We start from the raw sequence: 20,394 nt of genomic DNA, 5'->3' as shown, positions 1-20,394 counted from the left end.
AAGTTGAGTTAGGGGTGTGTTGGACCCTGCAGCAGAGAAGAGGATCCATATAGCTCCCTGGCGATCTTGTATCCGTGATCCTACAAGCCTAGAGACTTCATATGAAGAGAGTGCAAACCTGGGACACTTCACCCTAAACACAGACATTATCTAGTCTATTCTTGCACTTTTGAAGTTTTGTTCTTCTGTAGATGCTTTGGATCTAGAGGTCTTCCATAATTTAGTGGGTGTTTGGGGTTTCCCCTTCTGCTGGTGAAGGCATCGGGTCCAACTCTGAAGTGGCAGAGCCTGCCAGTGGAGTGACAGCAATTTCCAGGGGCTGAGGACCTGTCTTTTGGTTCCTTGAGAAATTACCAGTGCTCATGTTACATGTGTCATTTGGGCTCATCTCTTACGGAGCACCAACATGCACACAAAAGCCACTTCACCTCCAAGATTTCACTTGGTTTTATCTCCAATTTTGCAGCACAGACCAGTGTTACGCCAAGGATACGTCATGGAGAGGAGCCACCTGCCACAGACAGAGCCTGAGTGCCAAACCTTTCAGCAACCAGCAGCACATATCCTATTTAACCCCTCTGTGGAAAGGCACCAGCTGCCAGCCCATACCTTTTCCTTGTTTCGTTGGATTTGGCAGTCTTGATGGTGCTCCCATCCTGGGTCGTTTCCCTCTCCTGGGAGGCAGGAGCATCTCTGACTGGAAGTGGAAGGATGACAGTCTCCTGAGTCACAGGTAAAACCTCATCCTCTGCTCCCTGCTGGCCCAAGTGTTGCTTGGCATAGTCAAAGCCTTGTACTGGCTGCAAAAAACAGGGGAAATAACAGAAATTTCCAGCATGTATTAGATTTAATATAAATTCTCAAATTCAGTGTAAAATTTTTCACTACTCTTTAACTCTTTTAATTACATAAGTGACAGGTAAAAACACACAGATTACAATGTGAATACCCAACAGAAAACCAATTTTCTGATGAGATTTCCATTTCACACCTTTTAAACATGATTAGTTAGTATAAAATTGACCTTGGCTAACCTTTCTTACCCTGCTGTAACACCCCCAGAAATTACTTTGACAGACAGTGGGAGAATGAGGATGTGGAAGAAAAAATTAGGAGTAAAAAAAAATAAAACCCTACGGAAAACTTTCTTTGACAAAACCCTTGTGCTTCCAAAGAGGGTGGGAGTAATTTATTCCTAGTCAAGCCAAAGCAAAAAACACACACATCAGAAAGTGTCATGGGCAACATTTTCCAGAAAATAATCTTTTTCAGATCAGTGAAATTAGATTTCCCCTGGCTTGCCAGTTGCCTACTGGGAAGGATATTACTGACTTCACTTGTTTCTCTTGGGAAGTGGCATTTCACCAGAGCCTTGCAGCAAGGCAGTTCTTGCCCAGCAGAACTAACACATGCCTTCTGGGCAAAGCAGCCAAGGAAAGGTGGATCCTCTCAATGGAAAAATTAAACATTTAGACAAACCTTGATTTTCCAAACTGCATTTTCAGTTGGAAGGAAAAGAGAATGGGGAAAACAAAACAAAACAAAACAAAACAAAACAAAACAAAAAAAAAAAAACCAGCAACAAAACCAACCCACATTATCTGTTGGGAAAAAATATGAAAAATAAATCACTCAAAGAAATTCATGACTACCTCTGGAAAATGTGTTCTTGTTACACTAAATAAAACTAAATTCCCAAAAATGGGAAGCTTGCTCTTCCTGAAGTAAAAAGACTTTTGACAAACTGCCAAGAAAGGACCACAAAACACCTCAAAGCTGAGAAAGTGGAGGTTTTAAACCTCAGACATACTTTGGAATTAGTTCATGACTGATTACTCCAGGTTCCTGTCATGTCATCATTGAATATTTTAGTTCCAAAAGAAAATCAGCATGAGAAAAAAAATTGCTATTGGCACAGAAAAAGGACAATCTCTGAAAAGCATTTTCTCTTGTTGTGTCCCTTACTAAATCTGGGCTGCAGCTCTAAATTCTGATTGATTTCGCAGGTGATCTCAGTCTGGAAAGAATGGGGCTGTTTTTCACTTTTTGAAACAAAAAAAAATGCTTTTTCTTTGTGTGGACCTGCATGGCATTCCCAAACTGCTGCTCAGACTGAGGCTAATGGTTCCTAATGTGTTTCCATCTTTCAGCATTCCTCTGATAAGAAGCTTCAGTGCATTAAGGAGCAGGCTTTGCTGATAAGGGAGAGCAGACAACTCCACAAATCACCCCCATGGAACTTGCAATATATCAGAGAATTGCAAATTCACCATCACCCCTCCATGGCAAGCAGGGTATCACAAAACAGCCAACAAATGAGCTACAGAGGCAGCAAATTAAGGGAAGCAGAAGCTGTATGAAGGACTGTTAGGAAGAAATTCTGCACAACATCCTACATTATAATACTGTTAATTAAAATATTGGTTTTCAACCTCATTATAAATATTAAGTGTCAGTTAAGACACCCCTAGATATTCTGAAAAAAGATAACAAGAGAGAAGAGGTGATTAAATCAGTTATTTCTCCCTCCATGCCTTTGAAGGAGTCAAATAAGTTTCAACTCCATATCTTATTTAAAAAAAAAAAAAACCAAACAAAAAAACAAAAACACAAAAAACCCCCACCACCTCTACAAACAAAAAACAAACCAAACCAGAAACTGCAGAACATGAGAATTACTAAAGAATTCTGCAGTGTCCCAGCTCAGATCTGCCACAGGAAGAAAATGAAGGATTATTTTAATCATCAGAGTTCTACTTACCACCATGTCCAGTAACAAACTGCAATAAAAGGAGAGCTGAGAAAGTCATCCTCATCAGCAGACATATTGCATTAAATAAAATTTGTTCTTGGATCCCTGCTCTGTAAAAGCCCACAGGAGCAGATGGTTCTGCCACCCCTGGAGGGAACTGGCAAGGCTAAATCATGACCAGACACAGCTGAAGCACTGCAAACGTAAATGTCCAATACATCCAAAATACTGACAAGGACTGAAGGACTGAGATTCTAATATTGCTTTTGAAATAATAAATGGATAGAGAGAGACCACTAGATTACACTGCCTGGCAAAGGGCAGACTGAATACAGTTGCTGCTGGGACTTTTTTTCCTTATAATGATTGTGAAAAACACACAAAAGATGTTAAAAAAAAGATGTTAAAAAAAGGAAGGAAAAAAAAAGAAGGAAAGAAGGAAGGAAGTGAGGGAGGGAGAGAAAGAGAGGGAAGGAGGAAGGAGAGGAAGGAGAGGAAGGAGAGGAAGGAGAGGAAGGAGAGGAAGGAGAGGAAGGAGAGGAAGGAGAGGAAGGAGAGGAAAGAGAGGAAAGAGAGGAAAGAGAGGAAAGAGAGGAAAGAGAGGAAAGAGAGGAAAGAGAGGAAAGAGAGGAAAGAGAGGAAAGAGAGGAAAGAGAGGAAAGAGAGGAAAGAGAGGAAAGAAAGAAAAGAAAGAAAAGAAAGAAAAGAAAGAAAAGAAAGAAATCAACCCCTCCCCTCTATTAGTATACCCAGGTATAGTATGACTCTTTTTTTCTGTGCCCTTCATCAAACTGATAAGGCTTGTTTTCCCACGGCCTGCAGCACTTGCTTTTGCTTGTGCATCTTAGACTGCAGATCTTATCTCTCTTTACCTGCAAACTTATTCTTTCATGGTTAAAAAAAAATAATTAAATAAAGGTGAGGGGACAAATGAGATTCTAGACTTTAAAAAAGCATGCTGTGAATTAGAAAGCAAGGAAGGCAAAAGTTAACATTCATCCAAAACCTCAAAGCAAAAACAGTTGCTTAAAATAAAAACAGCATTGAAATAAAAACATTAAAATAAAATCCCATCAGAATTTCACCAATTTGAATTTATACTTCTTTCATCTTACAGCTCGAGAGAAAATTGGAAAAAACTGTATTTTTCAATCTTCCTTTTCCCTGCAACTGCATCCAGATGTCCCTGACTGCTGAGGCAATTCAGAACAGCACCACAATTCCCAGGAGAGCTCCTACAAACTACGCTGCGTACGAGAGGTCATTCTGCAAACTTCATTTATCAACCCTTCAGTCTGCCACAACACAGAAGTCACGCCTTCATTCCCGGGCTCAGGCGGCAGCCCCGCTGCTCTGCTCCATGCTCTCATCCCCTCCACGGGTATTTAGTGGGAAATGCGGCGTTACCCTCGGCGCTGTCCCGGGGATGCGGGGATGTGGCAGCTCCGCTCCGGCAGGACCCGCAGCCTCCCTCCCTCCCTCCCAACCGCAGGACTGCAGCACCGAGCAGCTCTGCCCTGCCGGTCCCCTTGGAGCAGGGCTGCTGGAGCCAGCACACGCACCTGGCATCCCTGCAGGCAGGTGTCACATCGGATCCTCCTTTGCTCCCTACGCGGGCTGCTGGGTGCTCAAAAGGGGTCACACAACTGCTCCGGTGATTCTACAGCGAATCTCGGATGCACAGAGGCAAAATACCAAAACGGCTGCTTAAACTACAAATCACTCCACTGTGACTCCACTTCGAGCAGAGTCAGCATTAATCAGCAGTCTCGGGCACTTTCCTCAGCCATGAAATACAACAGACTCATTTAAAATGTGACATGGATGTGTGCTCATATGTACTCCCAAACTGCATGAAATATGGCAATTACAGTTCAAGCAATTACCACTAGCCCTAACACTAGAATTAAAAATCAAACTAAAACTCTTCTTTAAAAAATTACCTTCTTTCATTACCTTCTCAAAATATGTTTCTTAGCCTTATTTTAATGAAAGATGCTAAAATCAGTAATGACCAAACCAGTCCATTCCCAGTCCCACTGCAGGATTTATCTTCCACAGTCCATATACCAGCATAAACTCTAAACTAGACCTGGCAGAACCTTTCCGAAGGAGCCATCATTGTGAAACTAAATGGAAAGCAATTTAGCTTTCATTTAGAAATGCACCACTTTTCAGATAATGAATTAAATTAAATTTTATGGAGTCTCAAAATAAAGCGGAAGGGGGAAATGCACTCTGGAAGGGGACCTTCTGCACTCCAGCTGCAACGAGAACAAACCTGCAGGAAAAGCTGGAAAAACAAGCCTGCAGGAAAAGGACTGTGGTGTGGGTGCTGGGAGCTCCAGCACCAATTGTTTCATTCCAGCAATTGCAGATCCAGCTCCCATCTGATGCATTGAAGGCTGATGCAAATCTGACCTGAACAGGCTTTCACCTGAGTGTGTATCTTGCAGCCTGATTAAATCTGATTTCTCAGGAGCAGTAAAAATCCAGTTTTGTATTTCTTTTCAGAATGAAAACAATGGATTAAAATAAGAAAATACTTTCAAGTTTTTCCTGTGCTACAATTTCAACCTACAGTAGGTTATTTTGGTTTTTTTACTTCAGCTGGTAAGCATCCCATATTGATGGGCAGTTCAAAACAATGTACAAGGTTTATCTCTTTTTTTATTTTTTTCCTTTAGCTGGGACCAAGATTACACATAAAACCAATCAAAGGGTGCATAGCATTTGCAACTGCCCCCAATAAAGCATAATTTACATTTTAGGGGCTTCAATAGGGCATCTAATGGAACTGCAGTGATATTAATTCCTGTCTGTGTTTGTGATATTGAATGTTGCACTTTTGCAGATCTAGTCTTAACACTGGATGGATAATAGTGGATAAATAGATGAGCACACTGGAACCAGAATGGAAATGTCTTTTCTGCATCATTTTTGATACAAATGTCTGGTTTCCAACTGGCACCAGCTGCACCCATCTGCAACGAACCTAAGATAAGGAGAAAAGAGCTGTCAAATGCCTCATGCCTTCCTTCAACTCTTCTTCCAATCTACATTTTTCAGCAGAAGCAACAGAGCTGAAATCTCAATAATCCTGCTGTCTGCAGCACTAAGAAACCAAAGAAAAAATTCATCATCTCAATCCCACACCAGCAGAGAAGAACAAAGCCAGCTAAAGGGCAAAGGAATGGTCTGACTTACACACAGCCTCCATAGGCTAAAAACTCCTATCTTGGGGTGGACCTGATCAAGAGCCATTGAATAGAACATTGAGAGGGCAGACTTTTGCACTATGGAGATAAAACAGTATCATGTGACATTTTTTTTCTGTCAGAGGATCAAACTGGAAGTGCATTTGATTTGGGGGAAAAAATATTGTAATTGATATGGATTAGTAACTTTAGGAAAACCATAATTGCTTGAATCCGGCCAGCAATATACATAAATTAGAAAGTCCAAAACACCTAAAATAAAAATAGCAGTAGGAGAGAAAAAAAATCAAAGAATGTCCATTCTGGATTTTATGAAGTCTCAAAATAAACTGGAAAGAGGAAATGTATTCTGGAAGGGGACCTTCTAGCAATCTGGGAGGAGAACTTTGTTTAGGGTCAGGTCTGAATTGCTACCAAACTTCAGACATTCCCACCTTCAGCAGGCAGGAACAGCTCAGGCCACGGGTTTTGAGGTCCTACAGGAGATGTGCTGATCCAAGCTGTGAGTACCAACCCTTTAAATTCCAAACACCCTTCAACTGCACCTATCCAAGAGTCACAGCCCCAGCAGGCAAATGGACATTGGATCAGGGGCTGGGTCACTGACCTTGGCCCTCTGAGGCAGGTTCATCATGGTGTCTGGTTTGAAGTCGTTCTTGTTCTTCCTGCACAGCACTGCGGTGATGATGATGATGATGACGGTGACCACGGCGATTGGAGCCAGCACGGCTGCAATGATCCACAGGTTGTTTGGGGGGTTCTTCACCACAGCTGCAGAAAAAGGCAAACCAGCACTGGTGAGCTTCACTGGGCAAGGCTCCTGTTGCTTCCAGCCTTCAATGGCCTCCATGTAGAAGTTAGTATAAAGTACTGTTAAGTAATCTAGCTTTCTGTACGAGGGAATACCTCTTGTATTACTTTAGCAGAAATAAAAAGGGGAAAATCAGCAACACTGTTGAATTCACAAATCCCTGGGCTCTCTTTTTTTTAGTTTTATGTTACCTGGTTATATGCAAAAGCAGGCATCCACTCCAAAGTCAAGATAGATACCACATAAATATCATTCCAATGGTTCATTCACACAATAAACAAACAAATAAAAGGTGCAAATAATGCATCCTTAACTATTTTTTCAAACACAAGCCCAGCTTGGAGCAAAGTAGCATAGCATGTGTGTTAAAAGAACACACATGGAGTCCATACATGGTGTCAAAGACTGACTGGCTCAGCAGGAGCAAACTAGCAGAGCTTTTTAAAAAACAATAAAACTAGCTGGAATAGTTACTATCAATATCAATAAGGCAATAAGAAGATGCTTCTCTTGTGCTCTAGAAATAATTTATCATAGTTAAGGTCAAAAAGAATTCATCATTTCTGAAGGAGTAGAAATAATGAGGTTGAAAAGAGCTACTTGCAGATATATTAATGATGGCACCAGGAAAAGGGTACATTTCAGAAATGCAGCAATGCAAAAGCATTTTAGACTGCATTTCATCAGAATAATCTCTCTTAGTTATGAACCTTCGACTTGTTCACACATACAAGATCCTCCTGTGACACGTTCACAGTTCTCTCATTTCATTTCTTTCTGGAAAAACAATCAGACAACCTCTTTATAACGCTGAGCTTTGCTGTAGTGAAATATTTAGTGGACTTGCCCATGCTATCCCTGTTTATTTTGCTGTGGCACTGGTTGCTGGCGTGGGCAGGCAATTGTGAGAACACCAGCACAAAGCAGCCGTTCCCATTTCCTGGGGGACCGGCGCTTTCAAATGTCATTGAGCGTATGAGCTGTCAGAGGCACTCAGCATCTCTCAGGATCAGACTTCAAATGCAAACCAGCTTCTTCTGCAGCAGGCACTGGGAACTTTACAGTTCTCCAGCTGAAAGCCTGGCTGGAGCCTGAGCCTGTTCTCTTTGTAGATTTGCAACATTTTGCAAAGCCGGTGAAGTTTGTTGGGTGACGTACCAACAGCACCACTAGGCTCTGGACTTGAGCACAAGGCTGCAAAAAGGCCAGGTGGGAGACTTTCAAGGTTCACTTTTCAACAGACTTGCAGAATTCTTAATTATTGACTTTGACATTTAGTTTGGGGATGAAAGGGCTGTGGGGAAGGAAACAGAATCTGAATTTTAACAAATAACAGAAACTTTAATTATAGACTGCTGCTGTGGAAGCCACAACCAATGGTTGAAAAATTATATTTATGCCTTCTAAGGGATGCAGAGGGAAATGATGACCTTACGGCTAATAGGATAGACATTTAGGAGTCCTAATTTACATCTTTAATTCAGTTACCAGACTCCAATGTGACCTAAAGTCAACCCATGGTTCATTCAACTCAGTAAGACTTCAGTGGAATTTGAAACAGGTCTTTCATTCTGTTGTAACTCAGTCTCTGGCTCATAACACAGGAACATCCATTTTTTGTGTTATTATTCGTCTGTCTCATCTAACCCAGCTATGAGCTCCCGAGGGTACGTGTCTTTTCTTAGAGTATTTTGGGACAGAACCTTTCATTCTGCTAGAACAGAAATTATAATGAGCAAAAATGAAATCCACACAAAGTATTTTCTGTGGCAACACAGACTACAAACAACCGTGTCCAAAAGGAAAGAAATTGTGTTTTTTCCATAATAAGGTATAAAGATGGAATTACTTCCTACATTTCAAATACTCTACCTTCAGAATCTCAGGTACAATCTCAGGTCACAATTTCAATTCCTGTCTATTCTATTTTTACAGTGTTCTATGCATACGTGCCTGGTATGAAAATCTGCAGATGAATGAGGCTGCCTTATCAGACCATGGAAATACACAGTTAGATGATGAGCAGTAGATTCCATAATTGCCTAAAGACCCACATAAATATAAATCACATCACTGCACAAAGAGCTAGGAAACTGCTATATCTATATCTTCTTTAGTAAAAAATACATTAAGGAAATATTCTCATGGAAAACAAAATTACTTGGAATTTAAATGCTGGAATTTATGGAATGGAGATCTTTGGGTTCAGCCGAATTAAAGTCAGAAGCAGACCATGATCAAATCAAGGATCAGATACAGTACATGGTGCATTCTCTGGAAATTGTATCATATTTCAGTCTTCTTACTCAATCCTATGTTTATGGATGATATATAAATTACTTATTATAGTGGTCTCTTCTTTTCCTATCACCATTTCACATAATTATTTCAGTACCAGCACTCCTCCAGGCAGATATAATTGCACCAGGGACATCCATTTTATGTGCTGTTAGGGACATCCATTTTATGTGCTGTTCCACCAGTAAGGAGATCCACTACATAATTTTGATTCCTTCTAAAGAAATACTTTGGCAAGGTGGAGAAGACCAGCTAGCAAAAGGCATGGGTTTGTAGACTGCATGAAACACAATTATACATTATGTTAACTGCATGAAAAAACACTCTAAGCTTCACCAGAGGTTTATGACTATGGGCCAAGTACATAGGAATATCTAAAAACACCATTTAAAGAAACCTGTGTCCACAACCACCCAGTAACTGATGAAGGTCTTGAAAGAGAAATTTGAAAACACTTTACTTTTCAAGAATGGAGTATTTTTGGCCACATTATTCTGAATGATACTATCATATCTTGAATCTGAAAACTGCCCATATGCACAAGTAGCTCTTTTCAACTTCACTTTTCTGATTTGTGTCTAAATAATATCTTTAACAACCATGTCGTTTTCTTGGTGAAAATTGTTATTTAAAAAAAAATAATAATCCCTTTGAGATAGAAAGAATCTATACTATTTTGATCAAGACAACAATAAGGGACATCTTAACAGCCACCACATTTTACATTTTTTGGCCAAGTTATACGAACAGCAACTTTGCCTCAGTCATCATTAGTGTGTGGTGTCATGGTTTTGTCAGCATCAGAATTGCTTGTGACTTTCCATAGTGTTCAGTTCATGGAATAAAGCAATGGTTAAGTGTGGAATTTTTGAAAGGACTCTTACGATCAGCTTGAACTTGGATGACATAGCCCAAGGTCAAGGCCATCCTCTGCGAGTCAACTGTACTCAAAATCTTGGCAGCTGCAGTGCCCAGCAAAGGCTTCCCATTGTATAAAGTGTAATATGTCAGTTCAGCTGGCTCCTTGGGTCCTGGAATACGTTGAATTTTTACCATCTTTAAGGGAAATAAAATAAATAAATAAATGAATGAGGAGAGAAAGATAAATAAACTGTGTTTGAGTTATACCACTGCAAAACTTGCCAGGAGCTATTTGGAGGCAGTGTCCACAGAGAGCTCCTTCAAGACCATCTACAAGCATAAGCTCCATGCAAATATCCTCCTAGGATCAGAGCTTCTCCCCTTCAGAGCCCAGGCTATTAAATCAGTCAGTCAGAAAAATAACTAAAATTCTTCTTGAAAAAGAATTAAACATAATCCTAAGGTAAAACCCTTCACTAAGAAAAGCAGGCAGTAAAGAGGAAAGGATCAAATTTTTGGACATTACAGTCCTGTGTAAAGGGGGAATTCTTATAATCTGTTCTAATACTGAAAATTGGACTTTACTGGCATATTGCAGTTGAAAAACAGCCTCCCATTTTCCTTCTATACTTATTATTTTTTTTGTCCCAGGTTGATAACAAAGGAATCATGCTTTTCCCATTTTATTCTGCAGAACACTGTCAGAATTTTTCCATTGTACCTCTACCTTTCCTGAGAGTGGAGAAAGTGTCAAACATTTCTAATAATGAGAAGAAAAACGAGTTTTGTGATTCTTCTCCATTATGTTATAGACTAAAATTTTACAAAGGTTCACACTTCTGGCAAGTAAAATGTGTTCCTTTTCAATTCTTTCAGTGGAACAATGCAAAGAATTGTGTGGGCAAATGGGAAATGCAATTACTTGGGTTTAGACCTTACAATAAACAATTCTTGAAAAACAATTTAATTATCTATTTAAATAACTAATTTTTGAAGATTGAAGAAGAAATCTTTTCATTGCCCACAGCATCATTTGGCTTAATTGGTGAGAAAACAAAACATGATCAGTTCAAAATACTGAATGAAGTATGCTGTAAATAAGAGAAAGATGATTAATAAATCACTCAGGTCTCAAGTCTCTACTTCATAACATGATCTGGGGCCACATGATTTGATGACTAACCCTGTATAAATAAAGGCTGCTTCTTACATTTTTTTTTTCCAAATGAAAAAAAGACAAAAAAAAGACAAAAAAAAAAGTTCTAGGTTTGAGTTACCTAGGAAACTTTTATCAAGAAGAAAAAGCTTGGAACTCTTCATTATGCTGAATACGCTAAAATATGTACTATGAACCAATCCTCATAGCAACCAGAGAGAAAATATTTATGAACACTGATTAACTAATGATGATTTCTCGAGGATGACAGGCATGCCAACATGGCTGGCTGCAGAAAAAGGCACCATCAGCCATGCCAGGCATTCTGCCCTCGCCGCTTTGATACCCATGAGAAATACAGGAAATTTCAGCCTGGAAATTCAGCTAGGCGTGTCTTTTACAGGAACTGAAGCAGGACAGATGCAAGCAAAGCACTTTTTTTCACACACTGAGCACCTGCACAGTGTAGCTGCCCACGGTGGTGGCACGTCTGAACCGCCTTCCCTGCTGGTGGGACATCATGAAGAGCGGGGCCAAGCGCTGCTCCATCAGCCTGGCAAAGCTCTGGTTGTTCAGCCCCAGCAAAGCAATATCCACCCCTTGGATGACTGTGGGAACACAGGAAAAACACAGATCAGTGCTATATACATCGAAGTAACATGGTCTGTGGGACAGTTTGGGACAGAGAGGTGCAGACTAACGCAGAAATTAAATACCTGGACACTGTTATCCCCTCTCAGTAATTCCCTGTGGGGATACAACACACTTCTGTTTCAGCCCTGCACAGCTCATCTCAGATAATATCAATGATGCTTCACAGAGTAAAATCTCACAATACCATTTCTAGGCCTTCAGTTTACCAAAATGGCTCAGGGGAGCATCTACTCTGTGATCTTCAGTGTAAAAATTAGGTTCAAGCCTATTTCAGAGCTGCTGGGTTTATGCTTATTGCCAGATGCTCCTGTTAACCAGCTTCTACCCTGAGGATTTGAACTCCGAAGTTTGGATTTTGTACAGTCTCAAACAAAATATCCTGTTTGAGAGCACTGAAACCTGAATAAACATTTCTGAAGCATAAATAAAGGCATCTGAAGTATAAATCAAATGCAAGATTTAAGAGACACTGGATTCTAAAGTTCAAAAAAAGTGATATGACATGCTGATTCAATTCATGCATATGTATGTTTTTTCAGTACTATTTCAAAAAAGTCTTCTGGGACCATCAGGATCTTTTTGAAAACAGAGTCTCCATTGTAATATCAATAATAATCCATCACAGCAAGTGCACAGAAGCAAGAAATGGGGTATCAGGTTCACAGGGTCCATACTGGGAGGAGCTGCACCACTCCCTTCAGAAGATCATCATCTCTGCATAAACTTATGTTTTATTTCAAATTCATGAAAAGATGGAACTTCTACCAAGTCTATTTCATGTCAGAGCCCTTTGCTCTTGCTCTCCTGAGCATTAAACAATTCCAGGTACAGACACACCAACTAGAAAGGCTTTGGTATCACTCAAAGATGTCTGAGGGAAAGGGTCTCTTTCTTGCCCACTTATCATTTCTGAAGTCAAAATAATTGTGCATGAGAATGTGGCACCTGTGAAATGACTTGATAAAAGAAGTATTTTGAAGCCTAAGAGCTTCAAGTGAAAGATGCAAAAAATCCCTGCACCCAGATAGTCAGCAAATCATAACAAAGTTCCTTTCCTTGGTGTAACAGCCTCACCTTTGCTGCTGGGTTATGTCTCCGTGTCTCTTTTGATTTCAGATTTAAATCCATGTCCCAGGGTATAAAAAATGAATAAATAAGAGGTCTATTTGTGTCTCAAAACTCTCAGAAGATAATGCTGCTCTCAGAATTGTTTCAACCAAAGTGCTATAAATTCTGAGGTGGGTGTTGGTTGCTGGAGATGTCGGTGTTCAAGACGATCCATCACTTATGCCACAGAGTGCCTGTAAGTGCATTTGCCCAGCTGAAGGCAGGTTCAGTAGGCAGCCACTTATTTCTCTGTAAAATTACTGCACTGCTGTGTTCATATAAATGAGCACTAAAGATTATTACCTGGAGTGCCTGGAGAAGGGAAGGACATTAGAAAGTACCTGTTATCACCCAGTAGTCTCTAGTTGATTCCGAGACATCAAGGTTTGGATACTCCAAAGCTTTAAAAACAGAAGAATAAATTATGTCATAATATTCCAACATCCTACACATTGTGCATCCCAAAACTGGCTACCCTGACAACAATAAATAAAATTGAACTATGGTCCAAAAGGAGATCTAGAGCATAATTTTCAAGGTGACAGCTTCTTTTCTGTCTGAGAGAGAACACCAAGTGTAAACAGAAGAAGCACTGCCATACAAAATAAAACATATATCTCCTGTTGCTAAAATACTGGCTGGGGCAGAGTCTGGGATGAAGCCAGGAATGCCCTGAACCAAGAAGGATAGGTAATAGGTGTTGTATTCATCTCTGCTGCTTTCTCCCCTGCAGAAAACCAGATGAGATTCCATGATGATTCTGTGAATAATCCTTTTGTAGCCCAGAATATAGTTTCAGCCTAAAATAACATGAAAATATACCAGGATCAGACTCCACATGGACTGCAAGCGAGACTAACAAAACTGTGAGCACACCTTGGAGTGTGGTGCTCTCTCACTGTGCACCATTTAAGGCATTACTACCATATGTGTCTGCATCTGTGAGAAACTGATATTTGATGTTGTGATGCCTTTTGTTACCTCCTCCATCTCTAAAGTGCACTAGGCTGTAAAGCTCAATATGCTGCTAATTCATTCCACAGCTCAGCGTTTGTTCAATTGATGAATACCAGGAACTTAATTCAGAAAACATCCATGCTCTGCACATTGATAGGCTGCTACTGAGTCACCTTGATTTTTAAACCCCAAAGTGGCTCAGAATAGTAAACATTGTGAAGGATTTGATTACACACAGTAGCTGCTTTTGAGGAGGATTTCACAGCGTGCCCTGAGCTGTGCATTTCCAGGACAGACTGCAAAGGCTCTGGAGGAGCCACTGGAGCCTACTGGGAAATAACATGCTCGGAGAACAACCTCAATATTTGTTTGATAAACTGAGACAACTACACTGCCACATGAATAAGCATCAAACACTCTTCAAAGGAAACATTTTCCAGACACGCTCTCAGTCTGGAGCCGTAAACACTGCGCGTGCATTAAGTTCATGAGTTTGCAGTACAGCTGCTGCACTGGGAATAAAACCAAGAGCTCCAAAATGAAATATAAGCCATTAGTTGTTAAAGAAACACTAGCTAAAGACTTTATCAGGTCTGTTCATCATGTGTGGGGATCAGCAGATAACTGCAGTACCGCGCAAGACTTGCTGTGTGACAAATGGCTTGCACAGCTCCTGACTACCAAGAATATGCTTGTATTGCCTTTGTGAGAAGCACCACAATCCTCCTCCTAAGCAACAGGCCTATTTCAGAGGCCAAACACTTGAACTGAGCACAGCCAGCACCAAAACTTCCTCCAGCTCTCTCCTTGCACTCCTGGGTGGCCCATGAAGACATATCCTGAACACCAGCCATCAAAAAGGGACCTGGCTATTGAGGAATGGGGGACATCCCTTCTAGGTCCATGACTGCACCCTTTACCAACAGCCTCTCTCCCTCTGCCTCCCCTTGCCTGTGGAAAGACTTCATGAAAACACAAGCCCACTGTTGGAACTCTGGATGCTGAGAATTTTAGACTTTCTGTGCTGACAGACTGACCCCCAGGAGAGCACTGTATTTGACCTGAGGCTGTGGAGAAGGCTTCCAAATTTGAATGATAGAACTGGGATTGTGGGTGTGTAGTTTGATTAGAAGTGTGTAATACCATTAATAAACTTAGAGTTTAAGGTTTTAGAAGATGGTATGTCTCTTACCCCGTGATGCAAACTCAGATTCAAAAGTGTACCAACACAGCGCAAGAACTTACAGGGCCGTTTCACCTATTTGTTTCCAAATATTGTAATTTGATAGGTAATGCCTCAAGAAGGACATACAAACCTCCTTTCCCAAAGATTTGCACAGACACCTAAGTTAGCTGTGATTTCTGACTGCCTCACAGCAGAGACAAACCACTTATCCCACAGAAATCTCATCCTGCAAGTCACTGGTGAACTGCACCATTACCAGAGTAATTTCTCTGCTGTTGGGCTGTTTGCAAACAAACTGGACTGACAAAAAAAAAAGAAAAAAGGGAATTTGTGTTTTCCTCATCAGTGCTCACTTTCCAACAGTCTGCTTCTGCACATACCCAGAATGCCTCTTCTCACTCCCAGCAAACAGAGAACTCCAGTCTGCAGCAAGCTTAATTTCTTAATTTCACACATCACATTAACAAGCAGATTAAACAGAAATCCCCATGACCAAGTGTCTTGTCCCTTTAATCATTTTAAAGAAATCAGCAGAGTCAGAGAGCATATACACCACACAGCTGCCCACACAGTTGTCTCCAGCTCTCTGTACTCAGAGCCTTCATAGCAACTGCAATGCAAGAAAACCATTGATGGCAAAGTGCTCAGACCATGTGTAAACTGAGGATGCAGTTCTCAGCAGATGCACCAACAGCCTTTTAAAACAGAAGCACAGGTGGAGCTCACTCCACTACCCAAACACACACTCCCGGCCTGATCCCAGCCCAGCCCCTGGAGCAACCACCAGGGCTGAGGATTCCCCTGAAGCAAAGGGCTGTGCTGAAACAAAAGCTCATTCAGTGCTGTGCCAAGCACTCCTGAAATGAAGACTTTGGGACCTTTTGTGCTTTGCTTTTCACAAAACTACATTTTTGTTTTGTTTGTAACACAACCCAGGGGGAAAAAAAAAATCATCTAATTCCACCCCCCTCCCCCCCCCCCCTTCTTTTTTTAACAAAATACAGTTTAAAAAATTAGCAGAAAAACTACCTACAATCCCTGAGCCTGACAACAAAGCCAAATTCTGGTGCTGGCTAACCTTGATGGTGGGAAGCACGTACTTACATTCAGCAATGGTGAGAGGTGGGTAGGTGAGGTAGAAACCCACCAGCTCAGCTGACAGCTGATTAAGAAGGTTGCTGGAAATAGTGCCATTTAGAGTTGTGCTTTGATTTTTCACTACATAAAACAGAGTGACAGCTTGGGAGACATTGGAGGTGTTCAGAATCTGAAACAGAGGCAAAAAATAATGTGTTGCTGTGGTTCAGCTCATTAAAAAAAAAAAAAAAAAAAAAAAAACCACCAAGGCAATGCAAAGAAACTGGGGAAATGTTAACCTGAAGAATGGATTAACTACATCTCATCCAACTTTACTTGTGTGATACTTTAATCCCTGCTTCAGCACTTGCAGGGTTCCTGGAGGACAGCAGCAGGCAGAAAAGGTGCAGCCAGGACTGAAAATGTTTTTCCCTGTTTTTACCAGGGAATGTGGGATGAGGGAGAGGATGCTCATCAGAAAAACCATCCAGTGCTTGATGCAGACAAATTGTGCTGTTTATCTTGCCATCTTTGCTGCCTTCCTACTGCTGGTTTATAGACCCACACATTTTCCATATGAAATGAAGGGATATCATGTCTTTCTGTTCCTAACATCATATGAATTCCTGCACTCCTCCCCATTCTAGCTCAGTGCCAGTCTCTTGCTGAGCCCAAATCTGATTACTACATTTTTAGGACCAATTCTGTTCAGAGATTCTCAAACACCTGGACGAGATTCTCAAACACCAGGAGCAAAACCCACATGTTGTCTTGAAAAACTTACGCCCAAGGGCAAGAGGGATGGGGTTATTTGGCTACTGATAGGTAGGCCTGACAGCATTCATGAATGTTATTTAAATACCCCATTTTATGGTTTGGATCACCAAGTTAAAAGAAAAACCACGATACAAAAAGAAGCATCAGAAGAGCCTGGGATCAGACCAAAAGTCTGCCTAGCCAATGTCTACCTACAAATGGCTGGAGCAGAGGGTTGGAGAATTAGCACAGGACAAGAGGAATAAGTGGCTCTCAATGGTGTAAGATTATCCCACAGCTGTGTCAGACCCTTAAATCATATGCCTAGGTTTAAAGAGGGTTGATAATTTGTTATTCTATATCTTTGGACAAAGGGTTTTTGTGATTTCCATATTTTTTTCTCCAGTTACATCGGGACATCCTTATCACACAGTGTCTGAAAGGATGCTCCTTTTTATTTAAATTTGAGTAGTTCTGTTATGGGAAACTCCAAGTGGCCACTCCTGATTCACTACTGGCTGGAGAGCCATGGCCAATTTCATTTCTCCTTGCATGGAAGATGCTTCATGCCTTTTACCCACCTTCCCTCTACTCTCCTAGAGCAGCAATACCTTTCCTAAACTGGCTCTGTCTGCTCCAGAACTGTTCCCCAGTTTTCAATTCATCTAAAGCCCTCATACAGTGTTTTGTTGCATGGACTTCGTCTTTTGCATGACACTGGAATAACTTCAAAAAAAATTATCATGAAGATCACACCCTTCAGCCTCTTACTTCCCAGCCTATATGTTGCCTCCAGGACCTCCACCTATCCCTCCTTAAATTGGCAATACCCACAAAGACAGCCACTACCTTCTCCTAGGGCTCTTTCCAAAATTGCTTAGGTGCTTTGTGAGATCTGCCACTTCCACCACAAGCAAATTAGGCACCATGAAGTTCCCCTCAATGCCACAGGTCCAGCTGTTGAAAAGCTTGATAATCACTGTACTTACTGTGGTAGGCCCTCTCTTTCCCTGTGCTTTGCTGCCTCTCTGAGCTCCACCAGTTTGAGCACAACCTCACAAGAAACAGCACCAAAATAATTAGCAGAGCGCTGACGGCAAAATTTTCTCCTTCTGAGGAGCACAATCCATACACAGAGTTTTATCAAGAACATATCATAATATTGTCCAGAAGATAATTTCTCTAGTCCTGAAGTGTGGCATAGAATGTAAGAGTGTTGGCCCACTATACATATAAATGTGTGTAAAAATTTGTGGTGAATTTGTGCCCATGAGTATGAAGCTGAAATGCACACCAAGAGAAAGAAATCTATTCCATTATTTCAGATCTCAAAAACAACTGTGCCTAGCACCATCTTGATACCTGAATAGCCTCACTGAAAGCAACTAATGTGTCAGAATAACATGTTCAGTAAAAACATAAATTTGGAAGACTGTATTTTTATACTTGGAATTTCATTTATACGACTCAAGTGCAAGCAGTAAAACTCCAATTCATGAAAAGCAGCAGCCTTCTATAAATCATGCATTTGTAGTTTTCCTGCAATGCATAAATGATCTTATTGCAGATGAAAACATAAACTTCTTTCCACAGTGGCTAGCAAAGGCACCGTGCCGGAATAAAAACATACACACAAAGAATAACCAGGAGGGGTTGGCAACAGGCAAAGTACACAACACTGTACCTGAACAGTTAAGTTGTTGCTGGTGTTTAGGACCTTTCTTTCAGCATCCTGAAATGCTCTCTGGAGCCGCTGTTCCATGGTCTGAACAAATTTGCAAGACTGAATATTGTCTGTTTGACCCACAAACTGCAGCTCTGGAAAAAGGAAGGCATTAGCATGTGGACAAAGTATTCTCATTGCAGCACCAAGAACAAAGTGATCAATTTACACATTAAGCAGGTGAAGATAATGCTACTTCAGGAACTGCACTAAATTAGCCTTAATTAAGACAAAATGTAGGAATTAAATTGCATTATTAGAGCTCATGCTCTGCACAAACAAATGGAGATTGCTTCTGCAATGATATATAAGATGGTAAGGCCTGTTCACTGTGAATATACTTGCTCAGAGCCAGGCAGTAAGCAAAGTCATTCTAAAAAACAAGTTATAATCTTAAATCTTGCAGGTCATTTGGTCCTGCAAAATATAATCAATCATAATATTGATTCTCATTCTGTTTTATTTTCACTCTAGGAAAAATGTACTTGTAACTGCCGTAAGTATGTGTATAGAAACATTGTAAGCACACATGTAAGAAATATTTTTTATCATTTAATATATCATTTCAGAGCACTCTGCCCTCTCCTGATCTTATAGTGCCCCACAATTACTCTGCACTGCCACATCTCCTTGATGTAGCCCTTTTGGGACTACCTAAAAACAGAGGCCAGACAGAATTAAGGGGAAATTATTGAAAGGCCTTTAGGTACATTTCAGGCAGACAAAGCCCCCCTCAGGGCCTACACCCAAAAAAATGGATGACAGGTCTTGGATTTCATAATTTGATAAGTTTGGTCCATTTGTATATTGGGGATTCATCTTCCAATTACAGCTTCAGCTAATGAAGTCATTTACCCCCAGTTTGCTGCCCCCAACTCACTTTTGTTTCCATCTCTCAGTGCCTGAGACAGTGAGGAGTCCTTGATTGCCAGGCCTGGAGAGGAATTGTTCTGCCTGACCAAACTGGGAGAAGAGTAACTAACACTTTATATGGAGTTTAGAGTTACACACTAAAGAATCGCAGGGTTACAAGTATATGGAAAATATAAAAGTTAAATCCTAAGGCCTCACCCTCACAGCAGTGCCTGTGGCCCTGGCAGCAGAGCCAACAGGGGTGTCCTTGATTGCCAGGCCTGGAGAGGAATTGATCTGCCTGACCAAACTGGGAGAAGAGTAGCTAACACTTTATATGGAGATCAGAGTTATATACCAAAGAATTATAGGGTTACAAATATATAAAAAATACAAAAGCTAAAACCCTAAGGCCTCACCCTCACAGCAGTGCCCACGGCCCTGGCAGCAGAGCACAGGGGTGCCCACAGGGGTGTCCTTGACTGCCAGGCCTGGAGAGGAATTGTTCTGCCTGACCAAACTGGGGGAAGAGTAGCTAACACTTTATATAGAGTTTAGAGTTCCATACTAAAAAATTACAGGGTTACAAATATATGGAAAATATAAAAGCTAAAACCCTAAGGCCTCACCCTCACAGCAGTGCCCATGGCCCTGGCAGCAGAGCCCAGGGGTGCCCACAGGGCACCTTGATTGCGAGGCCTGGAGAACAATTGCTCTGCCTGACCAAACTGAGGGAAGACTAACTAACACTCTATATGGAGTTTAGAGTTCCATACTAAAGAATTGCAGGGTTACAAATATATGGAAAATATAAAAGTTAAATCCTAAGGCCTCACTCTCACAGCAGTGCCCATGTCCCTGGCAGCAGAGCACAGGGGTGCCCACAGGGGTGTCCTTGATTGCCAGGCCTGGAGAGGAATTGTTCTGCCTGACCAAACTAGGAGAAGAGTAGCTAACACTTTATATAGAGTTTAGAGTTACACACT

The 20,394-nt window shown here is 41.1% G+C and overlaps 1 protein-coding gene across 5 annotated transcripts in view; it reads right to left on the bottom strand.

The window, feature by feature from the left end:
- Nucleotides 1–20,394, bottom strand: part of KIAA1549L (KIAA1549 like) — a 133,906-nt gene that overhangs the window by 47,691 nt on the left and 65,821 nt on the right. For all 5 annotated transcript variants that reach the window (XM_038139434.1, XM_038139430.1, XM_038139432.1 and 2 more), the window contains exons 6-12: nt 18,518–18,651; nt 16,105–16,267; nt 13,199–13,258; nt 11,553–11,704; nt 9,964–10,135; nt 6,578–6,741; nt 610–800 (exon numbers count right to left, since the gene is read on the bottom strand). In XM_038139434.1, the coding sequence (XP_037995362.1) occupies nt 610–800; nt 6,578–6,741; nt 9,964–10,135; nt 11,553–11,704; nt 13,199–13,258; nt 16,105–16,267; nt 18,518–18,651 (1,036 nt within the window). The remainder of the gene's footprint in view (nt 1–609; nt 801–6,577; nt 6,742–9,963; nt 10,136–11,552; nt 11,705–13,198; nt 13,259–16,104; nt 16,268–18,517; nt 18,652–20,394) is intronic.

The sequence above is a fragment of the Motacilla alba genome, chromosome 5, assembly GCF_015832195.1.
Source record: "Motacilla alba alba isolate MOTALB_02 chromosome 5, Motacilla_alba_V1.0_pri, whole genome shotgun sequence".
Lineage (NCBI taxonomy): Eukaryota > Metazoa > Chordata > Aves > Passeriformes > Motacillidae > Motacilla > Motacilla alba.
Note: the sequence above shows the minus strand (reverse complement) of the source record. Positions and strands in the feature narration are given on the sequence as shown.